Source organism: Tamandua tetradactyla, chromosome 4, assembly GCF_023851605.1.
Source record: "Tamandua tetradactyla isolate mTamTet1 chromosome 4, mTamTet1.pri, whole genome shotgun sequence".
Classification (NCBI taxonomy): Eukaryota; Metazoa; Chordata; class Mammalia; order Pilosa; family Myrmecophagidae; genus Tamandua; species Tamandua tetradactyla.
Window position 1 is genome coordinate 101,795,195 of NC_135330.1, and position 14,727 is coordinate 101,809,921.

The 14,727-nt window shown below is 39.1% G+C and overlaps 1 protein-coding gene across 4 annotated transcripts in view; it reads left to right on the forward strand.

Moving 5' to 3' along the window:
* The window catches only part of TRPC4 (transient receptor potential cation channel subfamily C member 4), a 242,653-nt gene that overhangs the window by 114,734 nt on the left and 113,192 nt on the right, over positions 1-14,727 (forward strand). Inside the window, exon 1 of one of the 4 annotated variants that reach the window (XM_077158050.1) lies at positions 9,892-10,385. The exons of 2 other annotated variants lie outside the window; for them this stretch is intronic. In XM_077158050.1, coding sequence (XP_077014165.1) covers positions 10,298-10,385 — 88 coding nt within the window. In that variant the 5' untranslated portion in view covers positions 9,892-10,297. Of the gene's footprint in view, positions 1-9,891; positions 10,386-14,727 lie in introns of those variants that run through there. One more of the 4 variants, XM_077158049.1, reaches the window with a different exon arrangement.

Here is a 14,727-nt window from a genome sequence, read left to right on the forward strand (position 1 = left end):
TGAAATATGGAAATGGATGGAGAAATGTGAGCACATTTAGAAATCCATCATCATTCATGAAAATGAAATTAGGCAAAGTGTAATCCGGTAAGATAAATTAAGATCAGACATCAAAAAGCTTGAAGATGTTAGTAAAGGGAACAGTTCTGATTTAGATCATTTATAGCATGTAAATAAGATTGTTAATACCTCTGTTAAGAAATCTTCTGGGAATATATTTTCTTTGCAATGTGGCTTCTACTTCACACAGTGATGCATAGAATTAAGTGGAATTTGTTGTCCTTACGTGCCCTGCCGTACTTGTAAGGTCAAAGCTTCACGTGGAGCTTTTAATCTTCCTCGCAGAGGTCACAGTATTTCCATAAATGCCTATAACTGTTAAAAAATGTACAGCACATTCCCAGTTATCTAGACAACATACAGATGTATGTTCAGAAAAAGTCTGGATGCCATTTTTCTCCCTTTTTTTACTTTTAACATTTTTAAATCTTTGGGCAATAAGGATATATAGCTTTTGCATAAGGAAATACAGAAAGTTTGTCTTAGGAATCATAATAGCAAAAGGTGATGGGTAAGAGCCCCGGGAATTATTATATCTACAGGCCATTTAGGCGTAAGACTCAAGTTAGAGTTGTCTCTTTGAAATTCCTTAAATGTAGTAGTATTATGACCACACTATGAAACGCACATAAAATTTAAAAATCAGATCCCCCTTTACCGGTTACTTCTTTTTGTATTCATGATCTAAATCTAAAATTTTATTTAGTATTCTAAAATTTAAATTTCCATTATTGGAGTGGTTCAGTGGTAGAATGCTCGCCTTCCATGCAGGAGACCCAGGTTCGATTCCCAGACCATGTTCCCCCCGCAACAAAATAATTCCCATTATTATCAGAAAAGTAAAAGATGATTGCAATGATTTCCTTTTTTCCTCATTTTCAATATAGCTTTTATTAGTAAAGGTGCCTTTCTCCTCTTTATATTTATAAATCACTCTAGCACTGGCAAGGTGCTTTCTTTATGCTCAGGTCATTTGCAGATGGACAGTGCAGCTCCCTCCAGCCTGCAGCTGGTGAGGAGGTGGTACAGGCCATGGGGCCAGCTCTCCCTCTGACACACCACATGCTCTGCTTGAGCAGATTAATAAAATGCAGGTTTTCTGATGTCCCTCCCTGCTAGCAGGACTCCTGTCCTCCTAGTCTGAACTCCTGGTTCCATAAGCTCACTCTGTCCTCTCACTGTGTGCCAGCAGTCCTGGCTGTCCAGCCCTGCACTTTGGACAGGTGCATTTTCACATCACACCATGGCACTGGGTAGTTCTTGCAGCTCTTAATGCCATCTGAAGTCTGGACGAGTTTCACTGTTTAATTGGGTGGTATCAGAGTGAGGCTCCTAGGGGTAATTAGGTTTGGTTATTTCTCTGTACGCCAAGCTTTTCGCCACTCTTTGCACAGATTTGCATTGCGAATTTAGATGTTGGCAGCAGGGTGCAGGGTAAGGCTTGCCCCTATGCTGATTAGAAACTATTATGTACCCCAGAAAAGCCATGTTTTAATCCTGATCCAATCTTGTGCAGCCAGACCTATTGAATAGGGTGGGAAACTTGGATTGGATGGTTTCCAATGAGATGTGGCACACCCAGTTGTGGGTGTGGCTTTTTTATTAGATGGAAATGTGACTCCATCTGTTCAAGGTGCGTTTTGATGAGTTTACTGGAGTCCTTCAAAAGGGGAAACATTTTGGAGAAACATCAGATGCAGACACTTGGATAGCGGTTGCTTCAGAGCCCACAGAGATGCTTGGAGGTACTTAGAGTGCCCACAGAGAGAGCAGACGCCTACACGTGGGCGTTCGGAGATGCAGAGCCCAGCAGATGTCGCCATGTGCCTTCCCATGAGATGCTAAGCAAACCAGGACCCTGAGTTGTGTTCTGGAGGAGCTAAGTGAAAGCCCACAGATGCTTAGAGAGGGAACCACTGGCATGAGAAGCTGGGAGCAATGGAAGAAGGAACAAGGACCAGGAGACATCAGCCACATGTCTTGCCATGTGACAGACATCAGCCTTTCTGTGGAGTCAAGGCATCTTTCCCTGGATGCCTTAGTTTAAACCTTTTTAAGTCTTCAGAACTGTAAAGTTGCAATTAATAAATTCCCTTTTTAGAAGCCTTTCCATTTCTGATATAGTGAATACCAGCACTTTAACAAACCCAAATAGCCCTATACTTGTGCACTGCTGATTTCCTGGGCACTCCTTGTGCAGGTGGCTTGAGGTAGAGGACCTGTCCTTCCTGTGCCCGAGCCACACCGACCTGCTTGGCTCTCACAGTCCACCCAACTCTATGCTGGGGCATTTGAAAGTTATAGGCAAGCTTGATAATAAGGGTTTACATGTATGATATACTAGGATATATTTTATTCCATGGAACCTCCATCTGAGCCTCAAATCATCAGACTTGGCATAATTATAATTTTATTCATTCACATAAATCTACATTAATTCATGTGCAATACATTTAAAAAAAATCCTAATGAAGATCAATATAAATTAGAAAAAAAGAAGATTGGTCTCTGTGTGACTTTCAGCCTCCAGAAGATTTGTTTTATTTCAAAATAAACTATCTCTGTAACAGTTGTAACAGTATGTGTTCCTTTGTGTATTTAGAACAAAGTCATAAAATAAAAAATGTCTGGAAAAGAGCGTTTTGCAAAACATAAGGTGAAAATTGTTAAGAAAAAATTATATTTAACCCTGAATGATGAATCAGCAAAAGATAATGGGGTAATTATACAAATCTATATTATATACTCCATCAGCAGAGTATCATTTTTATTTTTGAAGAGAGTATCACCTTTCATTTTTGTTGAAACAGAATTCTTTTAGAAAAGTAATAGAGCAATATTTCACAACAGCAAAACCCAAAAAACATATCCATAGTAATTCATTCATTCTTTAATGACTCCAAACTGGAGGAAATAATAATATATATTCTAAAAAACAAGCGGTAATTAAGTAAATTACAGTTTATTTTAGTTAAAATACTGTACAACATGCATAATGATGTTTAACATTTAAATGACTTTAAAATAAATAGTTCAAAATGTTAAAATAAATTGTGTAGAGGGAAATACTAGTGGTCAGTGAGAGGGAGATGTAAGGGGTATGGGATGTATGAGTTTTTTCTTTTTCTTTTTATTTCTTTTCCTGGAGGAATGTAAATGTTCTGGGAAATGATCATGGTGATGAATACACAACTATGTGATGATATCGTGAGCCATTGATTGCACACCAAGTCTGGAATGTTCATACGTTAAGAATGTTCGTGTTGTATATTGATTGGTTTTATTAATAAAAATTTAAAAAACAAAACAAAACATGAAGCCAGAAGAGGAAGCTAGCAGATGTCACCATGTGCCTTCCCAGCTGAGAGAGAAACCCTGAGCATCAACGGCCCTTTCTTAGTCAAGGTACCTTCTCTGGATGACTTAGTTCAGACATTTTTATGCCCCTGTAACTGTAAACTTGTGACTTAATAAATTCGCTCTTTAAAAGCCAAAAAACTTTTAAAAAGTAGTTTAACATTATTAGTAAAACAGTGTCGCCCTTCCTGAGACCCTGTCACGAGCCTGAGAACAGCCTCATTGGCATTTCCTGGTTTGGTCCTTACAGCAGCTGTGCAGTTAGGAGAGCAGGGCTTTGAGGGCTGCATCTCTGCGTAGCACAAACACTGAGGAGACATCCAGGACATGCACCGATGTCTGAAGTTCGTCTGACATGAAAGCTTAATGTTTTTCTGCTTCAGTACACTCTTACCTCTTTTATAGGAAGATAAAGAATTCAAAAGCACAAACCCAAACTGGAATATATACATTTTTGTTTTTTAGAAAAGTTTTAGGATAAACTGTGGAAAGTTAGATACTGTCTAAAGAACATTCCTATATTCGATTATGTCAATAAACTACTCCACGGAATAATATTGAAAAGAGCTTGTGTGGATGATTTCCAGGCAAGGGCAGTATCTGACTTTGTATGAGGCCCGGCCTAGAGCTCGTGGGCACATGATAAATTCAATTGGTTTTCTATTCTTGTGAGTCCATGTTCAGGTAGAGGAAAAGATTGAAACTGTGAAGTGATTTTTTATATTAGATTGTTATAACTGGTAATATTTATGGTGACACACACAACGAGTAAATTTTTCAGATGGGCTTTCAAGTTATTAACTCATAAAAAGAACAACAAGAATGGATAATGAAGTATTCAACTACGTGTTACTTAAAATGGTTAACTCAGCTTTACATAGGGACAAACAATTGAATGATAAACTTTTAAAAAATACTTGATTTACATGCGATATCTTGACATTTAAATTCAGAATTGTGTTATTATTAAAAATTTAAAGGAAATATATGCTCAACCTTCATAATGATAAATTCTGAAAAAGTTGAATGTGCCAGTTTGAAAGTATTCTGTACCCCTGAAAAGCCCTGTTTTAATCCTGAACCAGTCTTCTGGGAGCAGCCATGTCTTTTAAACGTGATTCAAGATTTCAGGTAGAAGCTTTGATTAGATTATCTCCATGGAGACATGGCTCGCCCAATTGTGGGTGTGACCTTTGATTAGGTGAAGATGTGACTCCACCCCTCCTAGGCATGTCTTGATTAGTTTAAATAAGTCCTTTAAAACATTTCGGAGAGAGCTCAGAGCAGACAGAGCCTAGGAAAGAGTAATGACAGAGCTTAGAGAAACCACAGAAGCCTCAGGGCTGACAGAAACTTCACAGCAGAGCTGACACAGATGCGGACACGTGGAGAACAGAGACATGGATGTTTGGAGATGCTTGGAGCCCAGCAGACATCACCATGAGATGTTAAGCAAGCCAGAACCTGGAGAGAGCCAAGGGAAGCCAAGAGAAGAAAGCCAGCCCTGGAGAAGCAAAGTGAGGAACCCCCACAGGACAGAGGCTGAAAGCAACAGGGCCCAGGAGCAGGGGACCAGCAGATGCCAGCCACGTGACTTCCCAGCTGTCAGAAATATTCCTGACCCATCAGCCTCTCTTGAGTGAAGGTAACTCCTGTTGGAGCCTTAATTTGGACATTTTCACTTCCTTAGAACTGTAAACTTTGTAAAGTTATTAAATTCCCCTTTTTAAAAGCCTGTTATATCATATTCCAGCAGCTTGCAAACTAATGCACTGTATTTTTAATAATTATTTTTCCTTTTGAAAATAAATGGTAACTTGTCCGTTTAACATTATATAAATCAAAGTATATGAAAATGGAATCAGTACTCTAAGCTTACAGGCAATAGATGATATGTGAGGAGGCAAAAATATTGCCTTTCTACTAAAACAGAACATAAAAAGGCAAGGTAAGGTAAATGGAGAAAAGCCAAATAATGACTATATTCAATTCAAAGTAGTTACGGATAATTCTGCTGGTTACTCAGAAGTTTTGCATTTTGCAGTTTGACTTCTGCATGCACACATAGATTTATACAGCTGCAACCATATTTAGCTGCAACCATATAACCTTGCTCATGCTGTGATTTTAACTTGAACCATTGAGTCCATTTTACCCGTCTCCACATTGCCTTGGCTGAGAGCACAGAGGCTTATCTGCTCAGATGTCCCTACTAAACACACAGGTCATTTAGAATTTATTGAATGATTTCCAGAGTATTGACTGTATACTTTGTGTATTTTAAAAATATAAATCATAGTGCAGGGTGGGCCTGTGCACGGTGGCTCAGTGGCAGAATACTCGCCAGCCATGCCGGAGACCCGTGTTTGAGTCCCAGTGCCTGCCCATGCAAGGAAAAAAAAATGGGGGAAATAACAGTGCAGTAAACACATTCTCATCTGTATAATGCCACTTTTGTTAGGGTGGTACGTTCAAATACTCTTTTCAGCCTAGAATCCCTTGGAAACCAGGCACATAGTAGATGTTCAATAAATTTTGATTAAATAAATGGTTATTAGTCAATTTATTTCTCTGCTAAAACTAAAGCATTGCATTCTCAATAGTGAAATAATACAAACATTCATGTTAATATCATTAACAAAATAAGGAAACTTTTATGCATTGCTCTGGGGGCCCTAGCTCACACAACAATGACAAAATAATAAAAATAAAAGAACTGAAAGAGATACAAAGTGTTTGCAGATAATTTGTCTACATTAAAACAAAAAATAATCTACCATGTATTATAGTTAACAGGAAAGTTCGTGAGGGTCATAGTATATAATGCCAACAGAAAGCGCAAATGCATTTTAAACATTCATCAGTTGTTCTATACATTATAAATGCTAGCTTCAACAAATTTAAGTTTTAAATTATGTATAAATATATGATTATAAGAATAAATGTATGTAATATAAACGTCTAAAAATGGAATGTTCCATTTTGCAAGCTGCTGGAATATGATATGTCAGAAACGGAATGGCTTTTAAAAACGAGAGTTTATTAAGTTGCAAGTTTGCATGTTCTAAGGCTGTGAGAATGTCATCCACCCTCTTCACAGAGGCCTTTAGACTTTTTTTCTCATAGGTAGACCGAAGGTGCTACCACGGAAATTGTGGAAAGATTTCCTAGGCTAGGAAACAGCGTGGACAAAGGCATGGAAACACAAAATTCCATGTTTCTGTTCTTTTATTTCTGTTCTTTCCTAGTTTCTTTATTGGTCCTTCCTTTATTTCTGTTCTTTCCTAGTTTCTTTATTGGTCCTTCCTCATCGTCTAACCTCTGAATTTTGAACTATCAAATTTTTAGCTTCTTTTGCATCCCTCAGTTCAGAGCTGTATGGTAAGAGAGACCAACGCAAGAACAGATGAGGTTTGTGTAGAACCCAGGACTTTGCAAAAATATGTGTCGCTTATTAAACATTGCCTGTATTCATCTATTGCTTATTCTAGGGTGCTAAGACTGGGGCTCTGCCAACTAGATTTCTCCTTGAGCGGCTGCTCTGTGTCAGATTCTGCCTTGGTGGGGAGCAGGGGGAGTCTGGAAGGCAGACGGCCGGGAGGGACTGACCTGCGTTCTGACCCTGTCTCCCAAGCAGTGACCTGTGACTCTGGTAGCAGTGACCGGGTTCAGTCCCAGCTCCTTTCTGCATCCAGAACAGGCCTGTGAAGTCCCCTCGTGGGCACCAGCTCAGCCTCCTGGTGCCTTTCCTTGGAGGTTGAATCCCACCCTGTGACCTCAAGCCTCCAAGTTTCTAGGTTCTGCTAACCTCGAGCTCTCCCCTGCGCTCCCCAAGCCCAGCGATGCCAGCTGTGTCTGCATTAGAGTAGTACTGTTCTCGTCTCTGGCTTCTGGGTTTTCTTTTTTTAATTTCTCCAGCAGCTCTTAAAGCAATTCCTTATTTAAAGTCAGCGTTTCTGCAGAAATGCCTGCTGTGACCTCTGTTATCTCAAGTGGACTCTAGATAATAAAAGCACTAAGGGTCCCCGAAGGTTTTGCTGAAGTGACGGGGAACTTTGAATTGGACTGAGAAGAGCAGTGATAACATTTTCTTCAGAATTAGATGGGGCAAGCCTGAGGGCGGCAGACGCGAAGACAGTTAGTACTAGATTGCAGGCAGCTAACCAAGGCTTGAACAGGAAACTGGACAGGTTAAATCAGTCTTACATCATTTTAAATGAGTTTGGATACCTGTGGGGGGCTGGTTTGAAGGTGTCATGTACCCCAGAAAAGCTATGTTCTTTTCATTCATTCTTGTGGGTAGAGACCCATTGTGGGTATGACCTTTTGCTAAGGTTGTTTCTATGGAAATGTGACCCAGGCCATTCAAGGTGGGTCTTAATCCTCTTACTGGAGTCCTTGATGAGAGGATAAAAGGCAGAAACATCTTGGAATTGCTCAGAGAAGCTTAGAGAAAAATGCCCACACAAGATGAGAGACATTTTGGAGAGACGCACCAGTAGGCATCGCCATATGCTTCCCCATGTGACGGAAGAACCTTGGATGCTAGCAGCCTTTCCTGAGAGAAGGTATCTTCCTCTTGATGCCTTACTTTCTGTAGCCTTAGAACTGTAAATTTGTAATGTAATAAATTTCCATTGAAAAAGTCAACCCATTTCTGGTATATTGCAGTCTGGCAGTTTCAGCAAACCAAACATGTGGTATATCCAGGTTGAGATGTACAAAAGATACTTTATATGTGATATTCAGAATATGTATTGTTCACTCCTCTTTTGAGATTCAAAATATGTTTTATTTACCCCTCTTTTGTGAATGTCCCTCCTTTATTTCTGTTCTTTCCTAGTTTCTTTATTGGTCCTTCCTCATCGTGGAACCTCTGAATTTTGAAATATCAAATTTCTAACTTCTTCTGCATCCCTCATTCATTGCTAGGTGGCATCCAGGCTCACAGTTTTAAATGTTATATGTGTGCTGATGACTTTCAAATGTTTATCCCCAGGTTCTTAATGCCCTCTCTTGAATTGAAGACGCAAAAACCGAATCCTGATTTTCCTTTTATCACAAAACCTTTCTCTCAGTAAATTGCAGCTCCAGATTGGTCCAGGCCGGGATGCTTAGTCAACCGTGACAGCTCCTCTTATCCTACACCTCCCATCCAATATCCAGTCCATTAGCAAATTCTGTTGGCCTTACCTTCACAGCTCTAGGAAGAGACCACGTCACGAAGCCTCCACTGTGGCTGGTCAGAGCCGTCCTGATTTCTTGCCCTATTTTAAGATCCTCCCACCACCACTGCCCTTCATCCATTCTCAACAGAATGGGGGGATCTGTAAAGGTGGTCAGACAGGTCACTCCTGTGGCTTTTCATCTCACTAGGACTAAAAGCCTTGGTCCTTAGTAGGCACTATAATGGGTCTGCTGCTTCCAACTGCTGAGATTTTTACTCCATATTCTTCCACTTTTCCACTTGCAAACTGTCCGTACATCAGATCGATTCACAAATCCCTAAGCATGCTCATGGCCCAGGTCCTTTGCACATGCTGCCCTCTCTTTCAGGATTGCTGTGCCCTTAGGTAGAAGCATTGCTTGCCTGCTCACTTTCTTCAGCTTTCTACTCAAGTGTCATCATTACCAGTGAAGCAGCTCTGCCAAGCTTCCATAGCTTCCATAGCTTCCATAAGCTCCTGCTTATGGCAATATTTGTTTCCTCCTGTTCCACTTTATCTTGCTCTGTGGTCTTTTCCATGTGACACTTAACTCACTGATTTATTCATTCACTTGTTTACTCTGTAGTGGCTTTCTCTCATGCTCTAGAAAATAAATTAAATGAAGGCAGGGATTTTGGCTGTTCTCTTCATTACTACATTTCCAAAGCTTTGAAGAGTGGCTGGCATAATATAGGTACTTAAGGTATTATTGAATAGCTGGATGAAATAAAAATAGCACACAGAGGCAATAATTAACATGGGAAAGACAGCTAACGTTGTCCAGAGAGCTCAAATATGTAAGAACAGAAAGATCACCGGACGGAAGTTGGACCCTGAGAAGGAGTAGTGTGTAAGTGGTGGAAGGAAAAGGGGTCCCGTGAGTGAGGCTAGAAAAGAGCAGCCAGAGAAAATGATGATGGTAGCGATGATGAACGACCGCTTCTGCTTCGTGCAGTCTTCCATCTGACAATGTACAGTCCCCAGTCCTTGCAATCATCAAAAGATAAACAATATAATTATCACCATTTTGCAAATGAGGAGATTGAAGCCTAGGGAGGTTAAACGACATTTCCAAAGCTACAAACAGTTAAACGATACAGCCAACGTTTGAGCATACACACTCCCATCCGGAGACAACAGAGTCATGGAAGGGAGAGGAAACTGGCGAATTTCAAAAAGGGGATAGTGGTCCACACCAACAACTGAAACAAAAAATAGAATTGCTCCCCATAATTAATCTATGTAATTCATGTAAAAGTAAGTCGAAACTTGACCCACTGGCTATACTTTAACAAATGAAGTATTTCACTTAGATGTCATTTAATGGAGATTATCCTTACGTGTTTAACAGATATATAAAAAGAGAATTTTAAAATTAAAAGTGAAGTCTGTGGAATGCGTGATCTGGGAGTCAGCAATGATAATCCTCAAGTTACTTTCGTGAATAAACCTCTTCTTAGCTGGCACTGATTTAGTCGCTCCCTGTTTTAGGATCTTTCCCAAGTTCTGTATCCAAGATGCTGTGGTATTTAATAGTTACTCTTTATGATGCATCTATAACAATACACAACAAAGCAGCACATGCCACTTCAGGATATACACGTTATCCAGTAACGACAAACGTGCTTTCTCCACTGTGACATCAGCACTCAAGGACACTGGGCCCCCAAGAAATGAACTATACTTCCGATGACTCAAACACTCTAATTGGAGCTGTGTTCACGAGAGCAGAAACAAATGAACCTGGCAGAACGGAACAAGGTAGTTTTCTGCTCCCTGTCTGAACACTCCCCTTTATTCCTGTTTCTTAGTGCTTTATAAATGGTAACATGCGTTCACATTGCATCTTCACCACAGCCCCGGAAGCATTAGCTGCGGGCAGCCTTTGATACATATTTCTCAAGTTCTTATTCCTCAGTGAGAAACAACTTTAATCAGTGTCCACATTTAAAAATGGGAAAACGGGAACGCATGCTGGGAGCTAGCGGCCTTGGCATCCTCGTAGGGCTCACCTGGCCGAGGCAGGACTGCTCTCGTCCCTTCCGCCCTGACACGTGCACGGTTCGCTTGCCTCTGAGCTCGGAGCCTGTGCTTGGCGGATGAAGAATTTAGACTCTGCCATCCGACCGCATACATTTCTGTGTGCCCAAAGACAGGTGACTCACCTTCTATAAGGCCTGTCCTCCTCATTTGTAAAAACAGGCAAATAATCATATCTACCTCCAAAAATGGTTTTGAGGATTTAAGATGAAGCGTGAGGGTCCCTGGACCGGGAGCTGCTCCCTGACAAGGTGGATACTGTTATCACCAGACTCCAGGCACATTTGCATTAACAGCCTCACAGTGCTGAAAGGGTTTTTTATCCCAGGTCCTTGTTCATTTGGTTCAAGTCTGTGACATGTTTCTAAAATAAATCTGTCATTCCAGTTGTCATAAAATTAAACTTACTACATTCATCCTGCACCCGTTCCAATCAATTCTACCTCTCTTTGCTAGTACTTTTAACTCAAACTGGAATTTAAATAACTTACAATGAAAAAGTAGAACTGACGCAATTATAAAATAAATATGAACCTTACAGGAAGTAAAAGTAGTTATTTATATTGAGTTATTCATATACTGAATGTATTACGGAGCAGACTTGGGTAAATAAGTATTTTGTATGGGAGTCTTGGAAGGAGAGGAGAGAAGTAGGAATTTTGTAGCATGAATAGTCTTGCCTCTGAGCTCATGGAATCCCAGTATGAAGATGGATGTTTCACTTCTTGTGCAAAAACAAACAATACCTGCCCTTTCCCCTGCCACCCTGTAGAGAGAAAGGACGGGCTTGATGACAGTCTACAGAAAGGTGCCAAAGGAATTACAGGCTCTGCGCTGGGCTCCAGAGGCATCGTAGAATTGGATGAGTGAGGAAAAATGCATGAACGGACAGGAAAACTACAGATGGAGAATTCGGCACTGGGAAGGTTAGCAAGGCAGGGTCTGGCTCAGAGAGATTCTCGACTCAGGTTTATTATAAAGCACCTAAAAAAGGAGCTGCTAATGTGGATGCTTATGCTACAACTCTCCAGCATGACATTTGACCTCCAAGACATCTCTCCAAACCAGTGCACCTGCTCTAATACCAATTCACATATCCAACATCTTCGTCATTCATGTACGGCTATGCCACCACTTACTCAACATTTTATCTTCTGAAAAACATTCAGGCAATATCCAGATTTCCGCTACAAACAGTGATGAAAGAGATATAGGAAAATTGCCCCCCGACACCTGCTTTTCTGTGGGGAGGGTTCTCAGGAAAGAGACTGTGGGTCTCGGGATTGTGTAAGTGCCAGCATACTTTCCAGACCCCAGTAATTTGCATTCTTCTAGCTTCCAGTGAAGGTGGGAACCTGACTCCACTCGTCCCTGAATTCCATTATTGTTTTAATGTTTTTTCCCCTAACTATTAATAAGAAGATCATTTTTCCTTGTTTCTGACCTTCTGGTTTTCCTCTGTGAAATGTCTGTTAATAATTTCCCATTTATTCAATGGGTTCTTTATAACTTTCTTTTCAATTCATAGTTCCCTTTGTATGATATGAACATTAAGAATATATTTCATATATTGCAAATGTCCTAGTGTGCACTCTGATCTTTATAATGTCTTTTGACATTCCATTTAAGAATTGCATAATAAAATACGTATTTCTTCTTGCTGTGTTTGTAACTTTGCTTAAAGAATTCTCTCCAACCCTGGGGCTGTATGACTATTCTCCTTTATTCTTTTCTAAAATTGTGTTCCCTTTTCTTTTGACATTTAAATATTAACTCCATCTCAAATTTATTATTTTCTTTTGACATTTCAATATTAACTCCATCTCAAATTTATTAGAATGAAGTGAAATAGGGCAATAATTGCATTTGCTTTTGAGTGTAGAAAATTGTGTCAGTGCCATTTAGTAAATGAATCACCTTTTCCAACTGAATAAAATTCCAGCTTCCATATAGGAACGTCTCATATATCATCATAAGTATGTAAGATCAAAATTCTGTACAGTGGTTCATATCTCTTGTTATAGTTTTATATCATGTTCTCCATTTCACAGTTATGGGCCATTTTTGGATATATATTCCTCCATATTAACTAATATAGTAATTGTATCAAGTTCCAAATCAACAGAAATTCCTAAATGAAATGGTATTTAGTGTATATATTTATTTTAAGAGTACCTATATTGTCTTCTTATCTAGAAACACAATATTTTCCTCATACTCTGGATATTTCTTTAGGCCCTATATTAAAATTTTATTTTTTCTTCTTATTAGGTTCTCTTTTTCAGAAATTTTTATCTGTGTGTATTGCATATTTTAATCACTTTTAATAATGGCACATATTTTCATTCAGTATATAATTAGTTCTGTTTATAACTTGCATTGTTGGCATAGGGTGAAATAAGGATTTCTGTATGTGTGTGAATATATTAAGCTTTGTTAATGCTTCTGACTTCAAGTCTCCCGGCTTTTCAAAAATACGTGACCACAGAGATGAGTTTCCTTGTACCTTAATATGCTGACTGATAGTTTGGCTTTCCATTCTTATTGCATTAGGCAGAAATTTCAAAATAATGATGAATAATAATGAGAACGAGAATAATGGTATAGAACATTTCAATAATGAGAACATCTATTTCATTCTTATTCCTAGCTTTAATGGGAAAAACTTTCACACTGCATAGCAAATTATAAGGTCTACTTTTGACTTTTCGTACACGGGCTTTATCATGGTTAGCAATGGCGGTGAATTTTATCAAACACATTTTCGTGCATCATCACACTTTTAAAAAAGTACTGTAATGATTTACAGTAAAAATGTCATAATAATCAATGAAATTTGCATTTCTGCAATAAACCCCACTTTTACTTTACACTGTGTTTTATTCTTTTCATACACTGCTGAATTCAGTTAGGAGGGAATTGCAAAAAAGAAACTAAACACTAAGTATAAAATAACATGAAGCCAAAAACCAAATGTATTTATAATGGCACTTACAGGAATAGGCCAGTTTCCCTTAATTAAAGACAGAAGCCCACATATAAGTGAAATTAAGGAAGGTGTTGTTTATAAAAGAGACTCAGTAAAATAGAGTGACAATTCTTTTTTATTTTCTAACTTCTAACCTGACACATCACTTTCTAGATTTCAGTGAGATCATTTAAGACTGAATTCCAAACTGTTACTGGGTATTCTCTTTCAGTACATCTCTTTTGCTTTGAGTTTACCTACTTATTGCCTCTATTACTAAATCCTGGCACAATACAAATAAACATTAGTTATCTATAGATATTGCAAAGATTCCTTTCGACCTCCCCACCCTCCATCTACAGGAGAGTCATTTCTTGTGTGGTTGTAGTACCCTCTAGAAGCTTTCCTCCCGTGGGATGTATGGGTGATGTACGTTCTAAATTCTTGCACAGCCACAGCTGCCTTCCTTAGGTCCTAACAGGTGAATCTTAACTTGGCTGGATGCAGAATTCCTGGGTCCACTCTTCTGCTGACAATTGTCTATAGGTACAGTTGCACTGCCCCACAGGTTGTCACGAAGGCAGACATAAGGTTTGAGATCGCGTGCTTTTCCTTTGCTGGTCACTTTTACTATGTGTCTGGTAACTTAAATCCATTCTTCTTTTTCTAAACCTTGGAAGTTTGGGATTTCACCAGAATATGTCTAGTTGTTTTCATTATTTCTACAGAGGCCAGTGGCGCCCATTCAATCTGCAGACCTAGCATTTCCTTAGTTTAGGTAAATTTCTCCTGCTATATGCCATATGCTTTGCTTCGACTCCATGTGCTCTTTATGCTGTCCTTGAATATCTTTTATTCACATATTAAGTCTTCTGGATCTTTCCTCAGCCTCCAGAAATTCCAGTAATTCCAGGAAACATCTTTGTAGTATTATCCGTCTGTTATGATCTATTTATGCCACTTGATTTTTCTAGAACACTTATAAACTACTCTAGCTTTCAGTAACAATGAATGGATTTTTTTTTTAAATTTCAAAAATTATGCTTTCATCCTTTTCTCTCCACAAAGTCTAACTCTCTAATGCCTCTCCTAAAA